This window comes from Daucus carota, chromosome 3 (assembly GCF_001625215.2).
Source record: "Daucus carota subsp. sativus chromosome 3, DH1 v3.0, whole genome shotgun sequence".
Taxonomy (NCBI): domain Eukaryota; kingdom Viridiplantae; phylum Streptophyta; class Magnoliopsida; order Apiales; family Apiaceae; genus Daucus; species Daucus carota.
In genome coordinates, this window is record NC_030383.2 from 3384623 (window position 1) to 3408673 (window position 24051).

The window sequence follows — 24051 nt, forward strand, 5'->3', positions numbered from 1 at the left end:
TTATAATAAATATGAATGGTAAATTGGTGTTTGGAAACAGAATCCTAACTGAATTTAACATTGAAATTAGGATGTAACTTCGATTTGTCCTTGTGTCTTCGTAACCAATCGCCATCGCCCTTATCATCACCGACGCGAGTTTATCAATCAGTCTCCTGAACATGAAAAATATGACAAACCGACAATAATTTTTGTATGGTGCATCCATGACACATACTTAAACATTAAAATTTATGAATTTGGATGATTTTCAATATCAAAATAAATATATATATGTCTGTGTAATAAGTAGCCGGCTTGAAATCAAAAATAAACTAAAAACTAACTTAAAATCATAAGTCAGTTTGAGTTACTTTTTTCGGTAATTTAATTTTTTTTGAACCACTAATTGTTAAATAGAACTGACATATGCAGTTGATTATGTGTTGCCGAGAAAATTTTACACCGTGTACAGGGGTGGTCAGTCTGGTCACCGCGGTCCGAGCCAACATGAACTGTAACAATTAGTTAAAGAAACAGGTACATGATAGCCAAACGTTATCGCTGAATCCATCTTTCCGCAGTTTAAGATTTGATTTTTTACGTGAAAAAAGAGTGAATTTTATGACTAAAAGACTCGGTGTTTGATATTTTCTACGTAATTCTCAGTTAAAGATTAAACAGTCCTTCGTCAGTCGTCAGTATCAACTCCCATCAGTTAAAATGACAATTCATTGTAGCCATAGTTGTGGGCGGAAAGGAAGCACGTTGAACGTTTGAAGATTCACCAAGTGATCACGTAGACAACAAAAAATTCATTGAAGGGCCGGCTAGCTAGTATAAATATTAGTACTGCTAGCTTATCCTCCAATACCAGCGCATTTGCATATATGTATTGTGTAGTAGTGACAATGAGCTATTCGAGGGGCATGAAGAGTGCTGGAAATGCGGCTTCAAAGCTGCGAAAGGGTGCATGGGATTTCGAGGAAGACGCTCTTCTCCGGAAATGCATCGAGAAGTATGGAGAAGGAAAGTGGCACCTTGTTCCTCAGAGAGCTGGTATTTTAATCTCTCCCTCACCCTACATGTTAATTTTGTTTATTAGCTGATAATATATATGAGATTCGTTAGAGCGAAATAGGACAAAACCGACTGATACTTAACCGCCCATCATTTTTGATGATCGATTTGATCATGTTAACGGGAATTATAATAATTGAAAATAATATATATAATTATAATTATTTATTGATAATTATTTATTGATATTGAAAAATTAGCCGGGATTTTAATGAAAAGTATATTGCTTTTAAAAACACAACATGGCTACAAGTAAAAGTGAGAAGTTTAATACTCCCTTCCTTTCAAATTACATTTCCGCTTTCTAAAAATCACTTAGTTTAAAAAAAATGGATTTTGAAAAAAAAAAGTTGTATTAAGTCATTAATTGCACATAATATGCGGCATATAATTGATTTTAGAAATATAAATTTTGAAATTTGAAGTGAACAAATATATTGGAACAAATTTTTCCTCTAAAGTGGATATTTATTTTGAAACGGAGGGAGTAATTTTCTGACTCACCCAGTCACCCGCATTCCGTCCATGTACATGTCTAGTCATTAATTCATTTGACGTATTAACTGTATTTGCAGGGTTGAATAGATGCAGAAAGAGTTGCAGGCTAAGGTGGCTTAACTATCTGAGGCCTACCATCAAGAGAGGAGAATTCAGTGAGGATGAAGTGGATCTTATGATGCGCCTTCATAGGCTGCTGGGAAACAGGTAAATTACTAATATTATTATATTATATTATTTGTCTGCTAAAATGGTTTTTTAAGAGTTTTAAAATGAGAGTCGAACCCTCTGCCCCAAACATATATTCCCTCCGTTTCAAATTACATGTCCACTTTAAAAAAATCACATAGTTTAAGAAAAGTGGATTGTGAGAAAAAAGATGTGTATTAAGTCATTAATTGAACATAATATGTGGTGTATAGTTGATCTTGGAAATATAACTTAGCAATATGTGAAGGAGACTTGATTTTGGAAATATAAATTTACATTGAGAGTTGAAGTAGACAAGTATTTTGAAACAAATTTTTTTTTCTAAAGTGGACATGTATTTTGAAGCGGGGGGAATATATGTTTGGGACAGAGGGTTCGACTCTCATTTTAAAACTCTTAAAAAATATAATTTCATAAATTGTGTTAAAAAAAAAATTCTGAATAAAAATATATAAATTAAAGAACTGTATATTTTATAAAAATCTTAAAATGTGTGTTAGGTATTGGAATTTATATAAAATGAGTGGGCCGGAAAAAAAATAGTTATTAAGAGCGCGATTAAAGTGTCTAACGAGTTTCCCTGGAAACATCAGTGATTGTACTTTTTTTTTTTTTTTTTTGATAATGAGAATAAATCTCAACGAATATGACTCGGCAATTCACCGTGATAATTCTTTCATTCAAGAAAGCTTATTATCTAACCGTCGGACATGCAAGATGACCGGGGAAATTTAGACAATAAAACTTTAATGTCCGAAAAGAAAACCGGTCTTCTTCCAAAAATCCTGAAAATAGAACAAGGAAAACAAGAAAAATATAAGTCAATATATATAACAGATTATATCAAATATTCCCACAATCATGATAACTCATAATTGAGACAATTAAACTCTCAATTAAGGCACAATTAATAAAATATTAACGTCCTTAATTAAGACACAATTAACACCCTTAATTAAGGTCCAATTAGCGCCCTCAATTAGGAGACACAATTTACGCCCTCAATGGCACAATTAAGGCCCTCATTAAGAGGCACAATAAAACGTCCTCAAGGCACAATTAAAGCCTTCCTTTTTGAAATCGGATCACGTACTGATCCCGGAGCCTCTGTCACCGCCATCCTCAGCCACCATCGCTATGCTATCTCTCGTACATGACCGTTTCGATCAAAATTGAGAAAAGAGTATACCAAGAATAAGCATGAGCAGATTCATGACTGCGTCGAGAGCTGGAGGAGTGATTTTATTCGGGAGTCCAAAACAGATTTAACATAACTAAATCCAAAAAACTAAACAAACACATCAAAATTGCCGACAACAAGCATTCCATAGCCAAACAAGGTGCAGTTTAAAATACATACATAGCCAAAAAACAAGAACTATAATGAACTAACACACAATCTATTACCTAATTAAGATTATCAAAAACGCAAAAACAAAATGCAAAATTAAAGGGTGTCCAAGATCTGACACAAAAACAAGTCTTGACACTGAAGTGAACCAAAATCAATGAGATTAATCTCTCTAAAAAGAAGAAGAGATCTAAATAATAATAAAAATAATTTACATTTGTAGTGCAATAGGAGCAGATAAAAGAGGAACGGACTCACCGGACAGGCTTCAGACTATAATATGATGGCTGATCGGATGATGGAGACGATGGAAATATCGATCAACGAATCCCGAAAATCATAGTTGGAAAGATGAGCGTAGAGAGGCTGAGGATGAGGTGGTGCCTATCCCTTATCGGGGGTCTTTTTGATTTTGTTGATGGAATGAGTTTAGGCTGATGTTGACGATTAAAGCAAACAGTAACAGGAATTATAACCAAAAGACTGATCCTTTTGCTTATATGAAAAAAGAGAGTATACATATGTGACTGATATGAATACAGGGTTTTAGATGGCCGGAAAGGTTTCAAATTTGGCTTCCTCTTCTCCATGGATTCCCCGAGATGATCTCCTCTTAAAGAATGCAGTCGAGGTAATTAATTTTTAACTTTTTTCATTTTTTTATCAGTGATTGTACTTTAGTTACACTTAAGTAATCACACTTGGAGGTATGTAAATAGATTGTAACGCTGTACTATATCAAAATTACGGAATAGTACCGCTGACACCTTTAATAAGTCTCATAGAAATTGGATGGTTAAAGACAACAAAGGCAAAGTATAATGATAGTTAAGTTTAACGTGTTCAATTTAACATAAATTATAGTAATCCAGTTTTCTCAAAATAAATACTCAAAAATTCAGCACGAAATCCAGTACCCCTAATTGTTTACATTGTGAACGATATGTATTCTAATGCTATCATAAAATAATAAAATATAGTTTGATAAATTATTTTAAACTTTTTTTTCCTTCTGAATAAAGATTTACTATCTAAATTTTTATACAAAAAAAAATTCAAAAAGAAGTTATGAAATTATGTGGGTGTTTGGGAGGGCCTTTTAAACCTCACTTCTGCAGTTATAAGTTAGTAGCACTTATTCGTACCGTTTGTGTAAAAAATCGAGAAGCACTTATAAAAATCTATGATTCCTAACTTTTGTTTCATAACTTCTACATTTTTCCTAAACGCTTTAATTACTTATAAGTCTTAACTAACTTCTAACTCCCACTTCAATTTTTTACTTTAAGCAAAAAGCACTTATTTTAATCTCAGCCAAGCGGTCCTTATATTTTATATGTGCCTTAAAATGAGTGTTGAGCAATGAAAAAAAGTGTAAAGAACTGAGAGTGACAGAGGGAGTATAATGTATGCAGATGGTCGTTAATTGGGGGGAGACTGCCGGGAAGAACAGCTAATGATGTTAAGAACTACTGGAACACCAACATTCAAAAGAAGCTCACTACTGGCAGCAACCAGAAAGAGGTGGCAATAAGAGAAGAGATCGTTCAAAGAAAACAAGACGGTAACGTTGCTGCAACTAGTACTAGTGATCGTGCTACTACTGTTATCAAGCCTCTTCCCCGGATGTTATCCAAAGGCACAAGCCTACCCTGCTATAATCTTAATCTCAAGAATCGCGTGAGCTTTGGTTTAAATGACAAGACACTACAGAATAACAACAATGAAAACAACAAGAAGCCATCATTGCCAGCAATGCTGCCACTGAATGACGAAGGCAATGAGACCTTGACACCGGATGAAGATGGCACAGAGTGGTGGAAGAATTTGTTTGCAGAAATAGATATTGATGGTCAAGAGCAAGATTCATCACAAGGACTGTTGATGGCATCTTCGAGTGGTTTAGAAAATGCGGATGCAGACATAGACCTAATGCGGAAAACTGATAAATCAACCACTGCAATAATGGAATTTTCAGATGACTTGAGTGACATTTGGGATCTTCTCGATCCACCAGACTATATCTGGTTGAGTCGGTTATAATATATAAAAATCCAGCAAATATTCTGTTGGTTTTATTAAGTTAAAGGTTTGAAATAATGATGTAATTTCATGATCTTGCTTGTTTTATGTTTATGTGTGTACTGCTCTTATTCTGCTTAGCATTGAACTTTGTTGTTCAATTCTTTGTCTTTGCAAGTATATTTTCTTTGATATACACTGTAATAATTCTTATTTATTATTCAAGATTTGGTGATGGGATCATAGTTCTACTTTTCACTAAAATCAAAGTTTTGGTAATTTCTTGACTTGCAGAATCATTTACACATATTTTAGCCATATCTACTCAAGATCTAGGCTTCGCATTTAGCAGAGAAAAAAAAGATCTAGGCTTCGCAGAAACACAAACATTTCCGACTCACGAAAACAGAGTTTATCGATCAAAAAGTCATACCTGTATGAACTCGAGAAACAAGAAAATACATGATACGAAAGTACACGACTATACGATCCAAGCCAAAATTGTGAACTGAAACACTGCTTTAATTGATTCACAATTATTCTCCAAGTCATAATTTTCACATTCACGGCTCTTCTGGTTCTCCAACATGACGGCCTTGATTATGATCATCTGCGTCTGAGGTGAAATCTAAAGTAACATCAAGAAAACGTAGCAAGCTCACCAACACAATGCAGGAAAGAAACATAGGAATAGGTCCAAATATCCATAGAAACAGAGGAAACGAAAAGTAGAAGGCCCTCAACCCCAATGACCAAAAATAACTTCCACGGTTTATTGTTTTCGCGACATACTCTGAACCGAGGCGCTGATCATAGCTGTAATTGTAAGTAGCTGATAACTTCTTGTAGGGTACATTGATTAAAATGCTTGCATGGCTATAGTATCGAATTGATTGTACGTTTAGCAAAAATGCTGATAAAAAGCAGACCATTATGCAAAACAACTTCACGGAGTAGCTAAATGCGCTTTTGTCACCGAGTACAAACACGGTCGTGCGATCACCCAGTGTTCCATTCTTGTTAGTCATTAACATGGCCATGAGTGAACTTAGCATAATTGCTGTTGAGGCCAAGAGGGTTGATGCCATTATGTTGTTTCTTAATGTTTGTACGGCCAGAACACCCTTAGATGGATCCTGCAGCCATTACAGACCAAGCTAAAATTCTTCATTTATGTTAAATTGAAAAATAAAATTCTGAAGCAAATGTTAGTGAATATAATATATGCAGCAGGGACAAAAATAAAAAATTGGTCATTTAGATGACACATAGAACCTAAAAAAAATTACAGCACACCACTTCTTGACGGAATAAAAGTGCACGGGCACATCATGAAGAAATTTGTCAAAAAATCAGTCCAATACCAGTAAAGTAATAAAATCTCCAATCTTCTTGAACCGAATCTTGGAGAAAAAACATATAAACTTTCATTTGCTCGATGTCATAAATATATCCATATAAGTGCTACAATTATGCACACATGTTCAGTGCAACATAGTGAAATGATATTTCACTATGAAAGGAACCTAACTATACCATTTAAGCGGCTCTTGTCCATCACTTCAACAATATTAACTTTCGAACAGGTGGAAAACACATTAAAACTCATAAATTCTGGAATCTGGTATCTGGATCACACAGAATATTCTAATCAATTTCTGAAAATGTATATAGGCAATATAGCAACTTTTTGAAGTACCAACTATCTGAATTCTGTCTTTAAATTCATAATTGATCATGCTTAGACTTTTACAGGGAAACTCTATCTTAACATCCATAATATATAGTAAAATCATATCAATGTAACTCATGAATTGTTTCCTATCCCAAAATTTCATCCTACGTTAAACAATAACAATCATCCTACAATCGAGAAAAGCAATATTGAATTTTCACTGCAATGAACCATATTCTCAATACTTATTGTTTAGAAACAAAGAAAAGCATGGGGTATAGGGAGTGGCAGAACCTAAACTCCAAATTAGAAACCCAAATTAACCCAGTCTAAAATCCAAATTTTCAATCAGTAGGGACTTGTATGAAAAAATATACTGAATAATTTTAGGAACAGAACATTACTGAAAAATAACAAATTTTATAGACTTTTTCCTATCTTATTCGGATTTTCACCTATCCCAAACAGAGTTTATTAGCAACCTAAAATCGAAGGTTTCAGTAAGAGCCATGGAAAAAATTAATCAGATAACGAATTACAAATCACGATAAGGGTAACAAAGTTTTGAGCACATCTTACCATATAATTCTCATATAGGTATCTTATATCAATATTATATCGATAAATATACAATATTAACGTACCTCCATCATAGCGTTCACCCAGAAACGTCGATTAATAGCATTAATACCAATAACAGTTCGAGATGGACATTTGAGAATCTGAAAAACAAGCCAGACATGATATCCCACCATTATCGCCAACCCTGATGGCACCATCACGTAATCCAGCATATCTTTCTCCATATTTCGAGTGTATTCTTGTAGCCTAATTTCGACAGAAAATTTTTGTCCCGAATTTTATATATAGAGGAAACTCAGGAAAGCGATGTATGAGACTCCAAATGTGATAGGGGTGCAGGGGTTTGAGATTTGGTTTATAGACACTCGTGAGCACGCATGATATTGAGCCACCTCTTGTGTAACTTGCTTTCTTTAAGTGCCACGTGAGCATTTCTCGTATTGCTGAACTTTTATGAGCACAAAAGGTGGACTTCGTACGTATGAATTAATGCTTCTTCTATCCTTAGTTCACAGTTGACACGGCAGTATTAAATGATGGGATGATTTAGGATTTTAGAAAATTCGGAGTTTTTTTCCCTCTTGCCCTTTCAAGATAATAATTTTTCAATTTTTTATATGTCATTTAAAATAAAAGAAAATATTTTTTTAAAATATTTTTTTCTAAAAAAATATATATAAAAATTAGATTTTATTTAAAAAATATGTTTAAAAATATTATATTAAAATATAATTTTTATATCTCAAATTACACACAAAAATCAAAATAACTATTATTTTGAATTTGTTCAAGTTAGGAGATAGTTTTCTGTTCATATCAATCAATGCTTCTTTTATCCCCCAGTTGAAACTACAGATAATTTATTGTTTAAAAGCTTAGATTTGGAAAAATCTGTAATATAAGTTAATAATTTATAATATCCTTTTATAGTATCTCTTTTCTTATTATAAATATTAAATAATACCTTTTTTGATTAAAACTATATTATTAATAAATATCTTCTCGTTTAATATTTTAGATTTTAGATGAATGGATAAGAATTTAATTTAATAATTTTACTCAACTCTTAATTATATGTCCATTTAAATAATCTATACTATAATATAATAAGCCAACATACGTTTAATTTGTAGTCGTACAAAATTTTGGTTTGGTCATCTGTTTTATAACTACAAGTCGGTCACGCGTAAACTTCTCTTACTCTTACAATATTAATTTATAGTCGTACAAAATTTTGGTTTGGTCATCTGTTTTATAACTATAAGTCGGTCACGCGTAGACTTCTCTTACTCTTACAATATTAAAGAGTTTTATACCGTTCAAATTACAAACACTTGTGATGTCATACAAGATAAAAACTCCACCATTATTTTTTTAAATATAATTTATATATCAATTATATACTATATTATAATAAACCGATATTGGTATAATTCGTAATCGTCCAAAAAATTTAATCAGTAGTCGTACAAAATTTTGGTTTGGTCATCTGTTTTATAACTACAAGTCGGTCACGCGTAGACTTCTCTTACTCTTACAATATTAAAGAGTTTTATACCGTTCAAATTACAAACACTTGTGATGTCATACAAGATAAAAACTCCACCATTATTCTTTTAAATATAATTTATATATCAATTATATACTATATTATAATAAACCGATATTGGTATAATTCGTAATCGTCCAAAAAATTTAATCAGTTGGTAAATATAATCTGGTTAAAACTTAATTCATTAATACTAAAATACTAATAAGATTAAGCCAACATAGGTTTAATTTGTAGTCGTACAAAATTTTGGTTTGGTCATCTGTTTTATAACTACAAGTCGGTCACGTGTAGACTTCTCTTACTCTTACAATATTAAAGAGTTTTATACCGTTCAAATTACAAACACTTATGATGTCATACAAGATAAAAACTCCACCATTATTCTTTTAAATATAATTTATATATTATTTATATACTATATTATAATAAACCGATATTGGTATAATTCGTAATCGTCCAAAAAATGTAATCAGTTGGTAAATATAATCTGGTTAAAATCTAATTCATCAATACTAAAATACTAATAAGATTATGTTAAAATTTAAATTATAATTAATAAATTACGAATTCTATACCCGTCCGTACTTCGCACGGGTTAAAGGCTAGTATCTGTTTAATAATATTTTATATTATTATAATAGTTAAATTGTAGAATTAGGTGATGGATGTTGAACAATATCGGCACTGTGTCTCAGAAAAAATCTCGTGTGACATAGACATACACAATCTCGCAAAACGTACAAGAGTCGATTCATTTTTAAATATAATCTGATTTTAATATATTTACAATAATTTTAATTAAATGTTGTATAAAGTTTAAAATAGTTTAAAATCATAAATAAATATGTTAGACATTTTATAATAATTTAAATTATTGACTGAATATCTGATTCTGATATAGTTTGGTTTTCAAATTATTTTTTTTTGAAACACTGTTTTTCAAAATCTTATTCATGAAAATTAAATTTTAATTTTCATGAATAACTTTTTTGCGGATCTTAATAGAGCACTCCTAATATCCCAATGTGAAGAAACATTTAATAATATATGATTAGTCCTCTTTCAAATAAAGAATCATGTATGCTTTTAAAAATAAAATAAAATTTTAATAATCTCAATACAATATTTCTCAAAAGAAAAATATTCTCAATACTATTAATAATATTATTATCAAACTTTTACTTCGTTTTTATATTGTATGGACTATGGAGAGCAAGTTGGGGATGCGCGGATGCTGCCGGGGATTTCGCATGCATTAACTTTTTTCTTTGTATGGCTATTTTATTGGGTGGGTTGTTACAAATCTGAACAAGTCAGCAACCTAAATATATTATTTAGTTAAATATGAGGCATATCATTAAGAAACTAAATGTCGTAATATTTAAATTTCAAAATATAAATTAACTTTAGATAATATAACTTAGCTTTATAATATTAACAATTTTTCACCCGAGAATAAAATGATCTTGAAGAGAATTTTATGAACGTGGAGTTTTTATTATTGTTTATATATTCGGGTTGTTGGTGCTCCCATATTAGTTGATTTGAGTGATAGTTGTGAACTTTGGCCAAGAGATGGTAGTCATGTCATATTAGTAGTTTCATAAATAATGTAACTTGGAATGCTTGAAATATCATTTTAATAATTTTTAGATTAGAAAATATGAATATTCCATGTATTAAGAGATCTTTAAATAAAATGACTATTTGTATAACTCGTTTTTTTCCACAATAATTGATAGTTTGGAATTTGTTCTTTGAATTTTAATATCTGCCTTGTTAAATGTTTGTATTAATAAAATTATTTGTTTGTCAACAGTAAATTTTAGAGGGTAAACGTCCTATATACTCCCTCCTTCCCATTTTAATAGTCCACTATGCAAAGAAAAAATTTCCCATATTATTTGTCCTACTTCTTTGTCCAATACAATTTAATACAAGTTTCAATGTTAACATTTATTAGCATGTACAATTTTCATGATTTACAATGCAAATTATGTTGACTTTTAACAAAATGAATGAAAATTTAGTAGTGTTTTTTATAACCAATGCATAACAATGATAACAACATATCACATTTAATTTTTCTTAATATGTGTGATTTGAGCAAAATGGACAATTAAAATGGGAAGGAGGGAGTAACCTTTTTTAATTAAATATTGTCCATAATGACTACCGGCAAATTAGGTGTCCAAAATAACTAGAGCCACACGCATATGACAAATGCGTGTACTGTATACACATTCATGAGAAGCGGAAAGCTGCATCACTCGCTCATCCTCCTCACTTAAATCCTCAATCTCCACATGCTGAATCTTTGTAAAAGCGTAGTAGACGCATTTGTAATATGCGAAGACCATGTCGACGCATATATAGTATGTATTTTATTACACCCGGCTAGGCCTGTAAATGGATCGGATATCCGATCCGACCCGATCCGATCCGTGGTTAAATAAATGGATATGGATCTTTATTAAAAAAATCCGATCTGTTAATAATCCGATCCGATAATAATCCGGTCCGATAAAGAATGGATATGGATATGGTCAAATCCGATCTGTTAACGATCCGATCCGATTCATGCTTAACTATATTATATATTTTATATTATATTGTATTATAATATAATATATTATTAATAATATATTACATACAAAATAAAAATTTCTAAAAATACAAGACGAAACCCTAAATCATATTTTCTTCTAATCGATCAGCCGCTCCTAATTCTTGACATGGCTCTCACTTTTGTTATCTGGTTAATGTAATAATCACTTTATTAACCACTCTTTTTTTTATGTAGAGTGAGTATAAACACAGGGGCTAACTCTTCCACTTAAAACCTCCTCAATCACCTAAATCCGTATTTAAGACATATTTATCGATTTTAATCTTTATTAATAGATGAGCAAATCATAATTTGCTTCCTCCAAAAGTATTAAGCAACTTATTTATTATTTTTCTATTTACTTGATAAATTTCGTGTTGAAGTTTTTATAGGAATAACCAACAACGTTTTTATTAAATACTGCTTTATTAGTTTTTTTTACCTACCTATTACACTAAAGTTTATGAATTAATATAGCTAGAAATATCACTTTTTTTATGGAAGTTAAAACATTGTTCACGGTGAAAAAATATATTTCATAATTTTTAGTGGATCGGGGCTCCGATCCGATTATCCATGATCCGAGTGGACCGGATATGGATTGACTTGTAAAATATCCGACTCTCGATCCGATCCGATCCGAATCCGATAAATTTAAATGGATTAGGATATGGATTTAGCTAGATCCGATCCAAATCCGATCCGTTTACAGGCCCACACCCGGCACACGCGGCGTGTGTTTACGCATAGCCTATATGCGTTTTTGCTAGCAACAATACGTGAACGTTAGTGAGAATGGAATGCAGCTTCTCTTTCCCGTGCTCGTTTCGATAGTTGATGTTTTATTTTTGAGTTAAAATTAGGAACAATGCACGCATTGGGTAAAAAAAACACAGTAGTCTGACAATTGTTATTTTGGGCGGCCTATATATAAAATAACGTTATTTTGGGATTTTCTCAACGAGGATGAGTAATCACCTCTCGGCCCACGTTAAAGTCTAGGTTGGCCAGTTAAAAGTCCAAAAGGCTGCAATCATTTGATACCGAACCTAAAACTTGAAACAAGCCCAACAGATATGGTGCATAATGGCCTAACTATTTAAAAAGAAAAAAGTGCCGACCCTTGTGCGCATGGAAACAATTGAAGGACAAAACAGTTATACTCCTGGTAATGACTCACAATTTCTAAGTTTTTGTCCTTGGAAAAAAAGAAAAAACCTCAAACATTAGGATTTTGTCCTCCATAACTTACATGAAGAGATAATCTGACGCTCTAATCGAAAGAGATGGCTGAAGAAACGAGCGAAGAAAATCAAGAGCCCCTTATGATGAGGGACTTCCAAGGTGATTATTTGGACGTTGCTTCCATCCCTTTTCTCGCGAAGATTCTCGACAAACAAGGTCACTTTTTCGATCACTCTAACGCTATGCTGTCATTATATATGTGTCATGTGTGTGTGTGAATTGTGATGATTAGTAAGTGTTTGTTTGGTGCCATGAATTGTTTTCTTGCTTTTGCTAATTTATCATGTGATTTTGGTGTGTGATCAGAGCTTGATTATGGAGATCGTCAACAACAAAACTGAATATAATGTCATTGACTCATCTTTTAGTGTTTAGGCATGTTCTCTGGGCATGCATTATTTCCCGGACACTGATTAGTGTCCGGGAAATACAGTTTGCTTGTAATAAAAATGATTAGGAAGGGGATATAAATTTCGAAACAAGATTAAAGAGGAACTAAAGAAAGAAAGAGGAAGCATTGGAAAATTAGAGTCAAAATTTTTTGACATGAAATTGGTGAAGAAAAGAATCGGAAGGAGGAATGGGCTCCACCCCAAATCGGCATAATCAAGCTCTAGTGTTAATATGTACAAATGGAGTAAGCAATAAAACCGATAGATTTTTTTTCAGAGCATGGTATGAAATTATTTCTTCACACCTAATTTTGTTATGTCCAACCAAATGGAGCATGATGTTGTGTTCGGGGAGAATGGAACGGGATGCAATGGAATGAGTGAAAATAAAGGAAGAGAATGGAGGTAGGAGGGAAGCTTTTTTAAAAAAATAAAAAATAAAATGGGTGAGTGCAAAACTCTATGAAAAGATCGGGGGGGAAATGAGTAGAGGGAAAATGGAGCATTTTATTTTTTCCAGAATAGGGGGTTTGAACTATAGTTTAGTTTGTTAGGAATGGAATGGGGAAAGGAGTGAAATCTTGAAAAATGTACTCATATTTATTTGAATCTCATTTCATTCCTTCCAAATTCGTTCATCCCAACCAAATACAACATAAGTGTTTGCTATATATTTATGTTTTCTCTATTCTATTCTATTGTCTGATTTAAACAGAGTTTAATGTCTTCATCAAGAGGTATGGAAGATTCTGCATAACGATAATGTAAACTGATGCACCTGCGCTTAGAGATACAAATTTGGCACTTAAAATTTGACTAAAAGATACAGGACCTCTTTTAACTAATGGAGTACAATTGAAGAGAAACCTTTGTTTCCTTAAAAGGAGAAGGTAAATTCAAGGCATATAATGGCAGTGATGCATCAAATATTGTAATGAATGAAATCATCTTATTTTGAGTGTCCCTCTGCAAATCTGATATTGATGCCTCTAAAGTTCGGTTCTTGAATGTTGATATCCATTGTAGAACAATCTATCATGCTATTAACTTCACACCAATTCTGCAGGTGACAAAATGATATTCTTTGCAGACAAAGTATTAAAATTTACCAGCACTGGGAAGATGAAGAAACGCATTCTTCTTGTCACTGATTCTGCAGTATACATGGTTGACCCAGACATGGGGACAATTAAGAGACGCATCTCTCTAGCTGCTGTCGAGAAAGTTTCTTTGAGTGAATTAAGTGACAATTTCTGTGCCATTATTATACCAACAGAGTATGATATTCTCTTGGCTAGTACTCGGAAAACTGAAATTGTAAATATGTTAACGGAAGCTACCAAGACTACATCAAACTTTGAACTTGAGGTTTATATATCAAACAGGTAAATAACATGTACATATATTTATTTATGCTTTTTTTATGGTAAAGGAATTTCTTCACCTGAGGTGATTAAAGTGTTGCCGTGGAGAAATTAGATTTTTTTATACTGTGAATGTGGTCTTTCAACATTTTACATCCAATCCTCAAATTACATGTGTTTGCAATACCTAATACATATCGGAAAGTTGATGCTGAGCAAAAGGTCCAGTATCACTAGAAATGGTGCCGAGAACAGGGATCATTCTTAAATATAAGGGCTTATACTAAAGTGCTGTCCTTACTCAACTTTTTGTACTCTTTAATGTTCTGAGTTTCCCTCTGAAATTGTTCCCTAAAATCGTTATATCTACTCTTTGTTTTTATTGAAAATATATACTGTAAAAAGCTAACATATACAACTTCCTATTCTTGGCTCCGTACCCTTCTATTCAACAAAACCAAGCAACTTCTCTTAGTACTTTTTGTTAATTGTTACCTCCTGTCACATCATTATTCTTTGTCACACCGACCTTATTAAGCCCTGTGATATATCTTTAGAACTGCAAGAACTAGTTTTCCAACTAGTGCCTTAGGACACACCACCCCGTTTTATTTAACATAATATATGTGCTATGGATTTGTACAACTCTAAATACTCACACTGCATATGGACAAAATTGTGTCGTTCTACAGTAATTGTCTTGGAAGTCATCATAGACGGTTTATCTACAATGGACTATTTAGAGGAATGTTGTAGTGTTATCAGGAGTATACTTAATTTTCTATGGAAGTCGTGAGCTATTAGCTGTATTAATAGCTGGTAGCATTGTACCATCATCAGTATATTAGCATTGAGGAAAGTCTCCTCCATTAACATGATTTTGCGCAATTTTGATTGTAAACCTGCCTTTTTCTTGACAACAGCTTTAACTCTTTAAGCACAATGTTTTCTGAATGCATTATTTATCACTTTTTGCAGTTTTGAGTACAATGCGGCTGCTGATGTGGTGAAAGAAATAATATTTGAGGAAGTTGAAGGTTGGTAATACTGTATTCATAGGAACTTACTAAAAGAATATATCTTTAAATGCTAAATGTTAGGGTTATGTGAAACTGTCTTCATGATAGCCTTTAATATTTATACATATAAATATGGGTCATGAAGGCACTGTATCTCCTGATTGCTCTATGTATCTTTTAAATTCAGGTGGAGTTAAAACTAAATTTCTTCGGAAATGAGTTGCAGTTTGGTTAGGACTTGATTCCCAGATTGCTGTTGCTCTGACCTATATGTCTCGAGTAAATTGGGGGATTAATAATGGCCATCAGCTCATCAGCTTATTCTGTAGAAGTGATAAATTCTTTTGTTTGCTAAGCTATCTTGTCAGCCTTCTCCCTAACCGTGACAGGTGTTATACATCATATTTCTTGCAGTAATTGGTATTTGTGTATTTGTTTGATTTACCCATGTATGTACAACTTCTGATTATAAATCCTGATTGAGCGCTTTTGAGTGCCCAGCAAATTTTTGGAAGCAGAGAATTGAGTGTAAAGAAATAAATTTGTCTTCTATAAATATACGCATATTGTTAGAAAAATATTTTCCGCGCTGAGGAATGATATATTTAGTTGAAGCAGGTCATCTAAAGTGTAACATTATATCGAAGCAACACATACTTTGTGTTTTAAACCATTCCTTGTCTTTGTTCCACATTGGTAGTGGAAAAAATTAGTAAATATTTTTTATGATTTGATGAATTATTACTTAACTGCAGAGGTGGTCTCGTAGTTGGGTTAAAATTTTGACTTGCTTTGTCCTTCTGATATACTTGCTGAAGCTGGCTGACATTTTCACCACCTCTGACATTCTGCGGAACCTTAAAAGTTCTAAATAAGACACTTGTGCAGTCCATTCCCGTCCTCTTGGACGACTAAGTGACCCATCTTACCCAGTGGATGACCTGATCACCTCCTGCTGTATGTATTGGAGACTTCCAGGTTAAGATCTCAGAGAGCAGGACTCCAAACTGTAAACATCAGATGTCTGGGATACTTTGTGGGTGTCCGTTCCTTCTGGTGCTAGGTACCCTCCTAAATATGGGTTTGCCAGATAAGAATAATGAAAGTGAGGCTGATTGATTACTAACGTACCATGTGATATAGACTGTAATAGTCATACACCACCGGCTTTCATCCTTACCATGCTTGATACTTCCAACAACCTCCATCTGCTGAGATTATCATCGGATTGATGTAGCACTTGGAGACTAGAGATATTGAGATCAGGTAATTCACCCGAAAGCAAGTTGTTAGCAAGGTACAATGATTTTAGGTGAGTTAGATTTGATAGAGGAAGGGATACTGCCATTAAAAGCATTGTTCGACAAATCAATCATGGTACAGAACGAAAAACCTCATGGCAGAAAACCTTACGAGTTGCTGGATTGAAGGTACAGGGCAGCAGTTAAGTTTCGAAGCTTATCTAAATCACAAGGTAAAGGACCAGTTATGTTGTTGGATCTCAAACTCAATAGCTGTAATGCTAACAAGCTGGTAAGCGTGTTGAAGGGTATCTGGCCTGAAAATCAGATGCCAGGCAATCCAAGGGCTATAATCCTAGAATTATCACGATTTACATGTCACTCCAGTCCAATTTCTACAGGAACAAGATTTCTCAGACGGTGTAAATGTGACAAATTATGCGCAAAATCAAGCAAAACCTCATTATCTCCAGAAGGCTTCCTAGTCACTACCAATAAAAATGATGCAAGTATGCAACAAACAAGAGAACTGCCAAGAACTTGAACTTCAGTGCCAAGAACAAGCGAACATGTTTGCTGGAGGAAATGAACTCAAATTCCTCTCCACTAACTTGGCTTCATCATGCTTGTTCCATAATTTCATGTGGTCTTGTTATGAAATCTTTTTTACTTGTATCTGGATCATAGAGATCGAAGATGATTCTAATTCAAGTACCAGCACTATACACCAATCAGTTGTAACTCTAACAATCCATTGCACTAAGACACTCTTACATATTACAGGTTAAATATATCCATCGTTTAGCTTTGGTTGTACACTCAATAGGACATAAAGTTGCCCACTGTTCTTGTTTCAGATGTCGATAAAGGAGTTGGTGGTATGGCGGATGTGGAAACAGATGACAATCAAGTAGGAGTTGGTGGTATGGCAGATGTTCGAAACAGATGAAACTGAAGTGTCTCAGTGATGCAAAATATCATACAACCCGCTTCTTTGTAGTCTCAGGGGTGTATTCAACCGGGTTTAATGGATTGTATCTGATTTTGATTTTATGCGGATTCTAGATAAAATGCAGCACTTTGCATGTAACGTCCGTGATCAGCATCCTCACCTTGCTTTACTTAGAACACCTCAACCTACTTTTCTTACATAAGGTTGTTTGTCTTTACATTACTATAATTAAACAAGAGACATATATATGACATGCCTAACCTCCACTAGTACTTATCTATTTTATGTTATGTACATAAAAAGGAGTTGAGTAAATTAGAGTTGATCAATGGAGAAAGCCGAGCTGAAGTGGCAGATTGAAGAAGAAGCACCAACAATTGAAGATTTGCAGGTGAGGCAGTGTTCGCAGTTACCTACTAAGCATATAGAAGAAGGTCACATGAAACATGTGGATATTAATTGCGAAGTTGATGGTGATTTGGTATATGCATTACCAGAGGAGCTTCTATCTGGTGACAATGGAGCACTTAAATTCTCACAAGAAGAATTAAAAGAAGAAGTTGATCCAAAATGCTCGGAGAGATGTGTATATTACCAAACTGATGAAGGTAATCAAATCATTACAGATTTTTACTTGCATATACACACACTTAAAACACTAATAGTTCCCCTCCCTCCCCCCTATGATTATTTGTAATACACCTTTCTATTTCTTGATTATCTGTCCTGGATATGTGTATTGCTTCTCCTGTATGATGCGTTTTATCAAGGTAAACAATGCAGATTTGCTTGAACATGTTTGTCTAGGATTCAAATTGATTACAAACTCTTGTTTAAGATTAGTTTTTTTTATAATACTTTAGCAAAAGAAAGGAAATAACTCTGTGTTAAGAGTTTGTAGTCATTGTGAACGGAGGATCAAAAGTTCATGTTTTAAGTACGTCTAAGTGATGCTTCAATTTATGCAGATAGTCAGAGTTCTGTGAGAACTGTAGGTGCCCTAACTCCTCTGTAGACCTTGTACTGGATTAGTATGTAACCAAATAGGAAGTCTTGCAATGTCATATATAGAAACATCGATCATGTGTTCATACCTTGCAGAACTGTTACAGACAACATAAGCACTTAATTAAAACCAGTTTCTTTCTTTTTGTGTGTGTGAAGGACTTTGGAAATGTCGAAAGTGCTGTTGGACCTACCAAAGTGAACGCGTTTATAGTGATGATATTCAGAACTCTAAGCAACAGTTGCATGAGCCAACACATTTCGGTACTGAAAATCAACAAGAGTCATGTTTCTCTTATGAAACTAGAGGTCAGCAGATATTTATGGTATTTTGTTTCCTAGGACTTAGAATGCAATTTTTAAGCATCGGTCAGTTGATGAGACTACAGTCTACAGCATGATATATATCCATCGCCAATTGTTATTGTTAAGAATTTCATGTATAATTTTAAATAAAAGAGGGAGGATAACAGTAATCAACTCCAGTGGGTAGGCCTGCCTATATCACCAGGTCTCTTAAGCAAGCATACACGAAATTTCTGTTTTAAGTATGGGATTTCCTCTTTACATTTGAAAACGACTTTGTAATGGAAACATGTATTAATTCTGTAAATCAGGTACAGAATGCACTGGCGGACAATTTTTGAGTGGACAAAGTAGCATTTTGCACACCGATCAAGATGAAATTCACGCTGACAGTATATTAGAGGTGACAAAAGAGAGTTCAGATATTGAACAGCATTTGAGGCAGGAAAGTAAACTTGAACATGAAACACAACTAAAGCACAGCAGTTGGTGTAGTTCGGATATCTTGCCTTCTGAAATTTCTCCTGAAGAAGATGGCAAATATTTCAAGTCCTCTAGATATAAAGAAATAAGAAGTGGAGATGCTAGCCTGGTACATGAGAGTGATTGTGAATCAACAGAATTGGATGTTGAGAGAGTATTGAGTAAACAAGATACACATGACTTGTACTGTCCCAACTGCAAATCGTGTATTACCAGGAGGGTTATCATCCGTAAAAGGAAACGCAGACTTCGATATTCAGGTGAAGACAGTAAACGCAACAAATTAGAGGAAGGTTTAGGGTCTGACCCTATTTCTGTATCAGTAGCAACAACCATAAATCCATTTCATGGTACAGTTGACACTTGTTTGGATGGTATTGCAGCACCTACATCCATTAATTATGTTCAAGATCAAGAGCCGGAAATATTCAGATGCTTATCTTGTTTTAGCATCTTCAGTCCCACAGGTAAATATTGGTTTTGTAATTGAGAATTTCTTTCTTTCCTGCAACTTTTTGTTATATTTCCATTTATAAGTTCTAATGTTGATGATGAATTTTTTCACCAAAATTATTGCCTAAAGTTAAAGTTTGAAAATTAATGACATTGCAAATGAAATGCTCTTAACTTTCTCAAGCACAAGGTTGAACATGGTAGACTAATATTCTGTCATGATTTCTTGACGGATATGTTTTAAGTTATCGTTAGTTAAATGAGCCTAACTTATTATCACAAACATTAATCTCTTATAGCATAGTCCCTTAGTATGGAGGAGACATTTTGGTATACTTGTGCTTAACTTGGACAACATTGTTTTGATGGAAGTGCCAAATATATGCTATTTGCAAAGTTTAAGGATAGGTGTTCTGCGTGTTTTACTAGTTGGCTTGTTGGAAAACAGCTGGTCTCGTATTACAGGTAATATGCTCATGCTTTTATCTATATTGTAGGTAATGGCTTCAAGCTGCTAAGAATGTTTGGAGACAGAAGAGACGAGGATAATCTGCAAGATCATCCACAAACACCAACTGTGAAGAAAAACTGGTTTTCAACTCTTTTCAAGATAGACAGAAGTAAGTACTTAATGGAGTAAAGTAGCATTGAATGTATAACACCGTATTTTAACTAACTGATAGTGAAAGATAGTATCCTGTGAGCTCAGAAAAATTGTAAACAACTATCTTCATTAAATTAATTATTTTATCGTTTGAAATTGACCTCTGCTGAAGTAATCAGCCTTGGGTTCCAATCTCAAGAATGATCAGCAATGTAGGTGTTGATTGACCATGAGGTATAAAGAATGTACTCCGTTATCTCATCAAAACCTGCGCTGAGCTTCTGGAATCATCTTTTTAAGTCTTATCCTATGAAAGATAACATGTTTGTTAAAGGAACTGACCTCAAATCCTTTCCACGAACTAGGCTTCGTCATGCTTGTTCCATGTTTTCATGTGGTCTTGTTATAAAATTTTTGTTACTTGTATCTGGATCATAGAGATTGAAGATAATTCTGATTTAAGTACTAGCACTATACAAGCTGTTACACTACAATCTCTTGCATTATAGGTTTGTTCATCCCTTAGATTTGGTTGTACACTCAATAGGATTATTTCACTATAAAGTTGCCCACTATTGTGTCAGATGTCGATAAGGAGTTGGTGATATGGCAGGTGTGGAAACAGATGACACTGAAGTAGGAACTGGTGGTATGGCAGATGTGGAACCACATGACACTGAAGTGCTTATTCCTTCAAACTCCACAAGGGAAACTGGTATTATCTCAGTATTACACAATTCTTCCTCTCATGCTCAGACTGATTTAGGCAGAGAATATGTGGAACCTGGTGCTCCAGGATCTACGGAGGATGGAACTAATGCATTACCTCATCAAGAAGTTAGTTTGGGAACATCTGGAGGCCAGGAAAATCTTGATTATCAAGTATTTATGAACATGGATAAGCAGAATGGGGATTCCTTGGGAGGCGAAGCTCCCCCACCTGCAGTTTATGATGATAGAGAGATTGTCCAGAGTGAAATCACTGGACCCGAGGAAGGTGGCAACAAAGTTCTGTTTCCTTCGTCAAAAACTTTCACAGAATATAATATTCATTTGGTTGGCAGCGGAGGATTATCAGACAGTTCAATATGTAAGGGCAAAGGTGAGTAACAGCGAATAATAAAAGACGCCATTACATTTCTTGCTGACTTGATATTTTATCAGTTTTTCGTACACGTTCCTGCAATTTCTTCACCAACACTCAGTCTTGTACAGACTATGTAGATTGCCACTACTATATTTTTCCTCAGTTTCCTGTTCTCCTTCAGGTCTGAGATTTCAAGATATAATTTTCTACAGGCAGAGATCACATTTCACCAGACGAAAATTAAAGTTCAATGTGAAACTGCCAAATAAAAGTTCAGATGCAGGATTCGATGCTATAAAAGGCAAATGGAAAATCAATTCTTTTCTAGTATTCCAATGCTTATACTTTGAACTTTAAATATTGCTAGGAGTTGAGGCAAATTTATTGTTTTACATCTTACGAGTTATTTTACTAGCAAATGTATTGGTATCAAAATTTGCTTTTAATGTAATGCAGATGAGATAACTGTTGAAACCTGTCCAGTTGAGCCACTTGCTGCTCAAAGAATGCAAAATTTAACAGATCCAGCAGAATCTGGAAATTTACAATATCCTGAGATTCGAATGCAAATAAATGAACAAAGACACACATCTACGGAAGGAATTCAAGGAATGGAGATAATTAAAAGCATTATATATGGAGGGCTGGTAGAATTAATAACAAGCCTTGCTGTTGTGTCCTCTGCGGCTGGCTCTTATGTCACAACGCGTAAGTTTTTTTACATTTTGTGCACTATAATTGTATGTTGAATATCTTACATCACATTTATTTGTAGTCTTCAGTAAACGTAAAGAAAACATGGATCATAGGGGTTTGTAGGTTGATTTAATGGCCAACACAGTTATGATTTGTTCAGCAAAATGTTTTTGGTAGTCAGAAATACTCTAAATATCTTCCAATGTGAAGACTGCTACCTTACATTTTAAAATCATTTCAAGGTTCTTCAGTTGTAGATATGGTACTTCATAATTCTTATTTCACTGGGTCGAATGTACTAAAGCCGATGTCAGAATAAGAGCGCACTAATTTGTCTTTTATTGCAGTGAATGTTTTCGCTTTGGGAATGGCTAATCTCATCGGAGGACTATTCATTATCGGTCACAACGTGAGTAATTGTTTTTATTGAAAAATAAACGGATGCATATCTGTTCCTACCAGATATAGATAGTTAATTTGACAATTCTAATAGTTTAGGCTGTAATTTAATTTTCGAGTAGACTTGTTTTATACTACAAGTCTTGCAATATGATTCAGAACATTAATATTATCTTTGTTATCTTTCATATAATATCTGCAAAATCTATGTCTGGTTATGCATGTATAGCCAGAGCACTTGCATTATTAACAAAATTTCTATCTTTACAGCTTTCGGAACTGAAATATAATCAGAAGACTGAGGCATCTGATCAATCAGCTGAGCCAATAGACCAGTACCATGAACTACTAGGGCAAAGAAGAAACTTTCTGCTTCATGCAGTCTTTGCTATTTTATCATACCTTATATTTGGCTCATTACCTCCTGTAGTCTACGGCTTCTCCTTCCAAAAGAGTGACGACAGGGACCTCAAGCTTGTAGCTGTTGCTGTAGTTGCAGTTTTAGGCATTATTATACTAGCTGCTGGAAAGGCCTACGTTCAGAGGGCGCCAAGATCATACGTAAAAACTGTATTGTATTATGTTGTTACTGCGCTGATGGCCTCAGGCGTTTCTTATGCAGCTGGTAACCTGATCAATATGTTCCTGAAAAAGTTTGGTGCCTTCCAACCAAATTTAGTTGTCACTCTGCCAGAGACTACGGAACCAGCAGCATGGGCATCCTTCTAATGCATAGTTGATACATGAATCTCATATTTCACAGACTAGCATAGTAGTCTTAAGAGAGATGCTAACCTTTCTGTCATAAATTTATATTACTTTTAATCGCCCTCTTGGTTTTATTACTGTTCTTCTTGAATCTACATAACAAGATTTATATGAATTTGTTTCAATAATTTGTGGTGATGTGGGTATATTTATATATATCAATTTCAACAAATTGATTAATTGTCTTTTCTAATGAATTGATCAGCGATATAATATATTACTCCCCCTGTTCCCCTGAGTAGTATATACTGGGGACGGCGACGCGGCACGGAGCACAATGTAGTTGTGCAATCTATTTTTAAAATTTTTCTTTTTTTTAATTAAAGTTTGGATTTTATATTTTGATACAAAAAAAGAAAATCTCAAAAATAAGTTACGAAACTATATTTTATAAGAGTATTGAAATGCGTGTCGAGCAGTTAAAAGGAAACGTATGGAATTAAATGGGAGGGAGTATATGTTATATATTTGTTCGATTAA

General features: G+C 33.8%; 4 protein-coding genes and 1 long non-coding RNA gene across 5 annotated transcripts; 3 read left to right on the plus strand and 2 right to left on the minus strand.

The window, feature by feature from the left end:
* The first annotated feature begins 890 nt into the window (after positions 1-890).
* Positions 891-5176, plus strand: LOC108212072 (transcription factor MYB113). The gene is made up of 3 exons (XM_017383803.2): positions 891-1038; positions 1635-1764; positions 4534-5176. The coding sequence occupies exons 1-3, from the start codon at positions 891-893 to the stop codon at positions 5159-5161; spliced, it is 906 nt and encodes a 301-aa protein (XP_017239292.1). The 3' UTR covers positions 5162-5176.
* On the minus strand, positions 2415-4020 carry LOC135151188 (uncharacterized). Its single transcript, XR_010289768.1, has 2 exons — positions 3377-4020; positions 2415-2552 (listed from the first exon to the last, which is right to left on the minus strand). It is a non-coding gene; the product is annotated as an uncharacterized LOC135151188 (long non-coding RNA).
* Positions 5177-5484: 308 nt separating the features above from the next.
* On the minus strand, positions 5485-7781 carry LOC108213682 (uncharacterized). The gene is made up of 2 exons (XM_017385476.2): positions 7460-7781; positions 5485-6276 (listed from the first exon to the last, which is right to left on the minus strand). Exons 1-2 carry the CDS (start codon positions 7619-7621, stop codon positions 5704-5706), a joined length of 735 nt encoding a protein of 244 aa, XP_017240965.1. The 5' UTR covers positions 7622-7781; the 3' UTR covers positions 5485-5703.
* Positions 7782-12688: 4907 nt separating this feature from the next.
* On the plus strand, positions 12689-16099 carry LOC108211960 (uncharacterized). The gene is made up of 4 exons (XM_017383690.2): positions 12689-12958; positions 14261-14579; positions 15537-15595; positions 15765-16099. Exons 1-4 carry the CDS (start codon positions 12844-12846, stop codon positions 15794-15796), a joined length of 525 nt encoding a protein of 174 aa, XP_017239179.1. The 5' UTR covers positions 12689-12843; the 3' UTR covers positions 15797-16099.
* Positions 16100-16238: 139 nt separating this feature from the next.
* Positions 16239-23645, plus strand: LOC108214065 (membrane protein of ER body-like protein). The gene is made up of 9 exons (XM_064090968.1): positions 16239-17973; positions 18074-18378; positions 18935-19084; positions 19393-20031; positions 20515-20637; positions 21235-21723; positions 22165-22416; positions 22752-22813; positions 23074-23645. The coding sequence occupies exons 2-9, from the start codon at positions 18099-18101 to the stop codon at positions 23530-23532; spliced, it is 2454 nt and encodes an 817-aa protein (XP_063947038.1). The 5' UTR covers positions 16239-17973; positions 18074-18098; the 3' UTR covers positions 23533-23645.
* Positions 23646-24051: the final 406 nt, after the last annotated feature.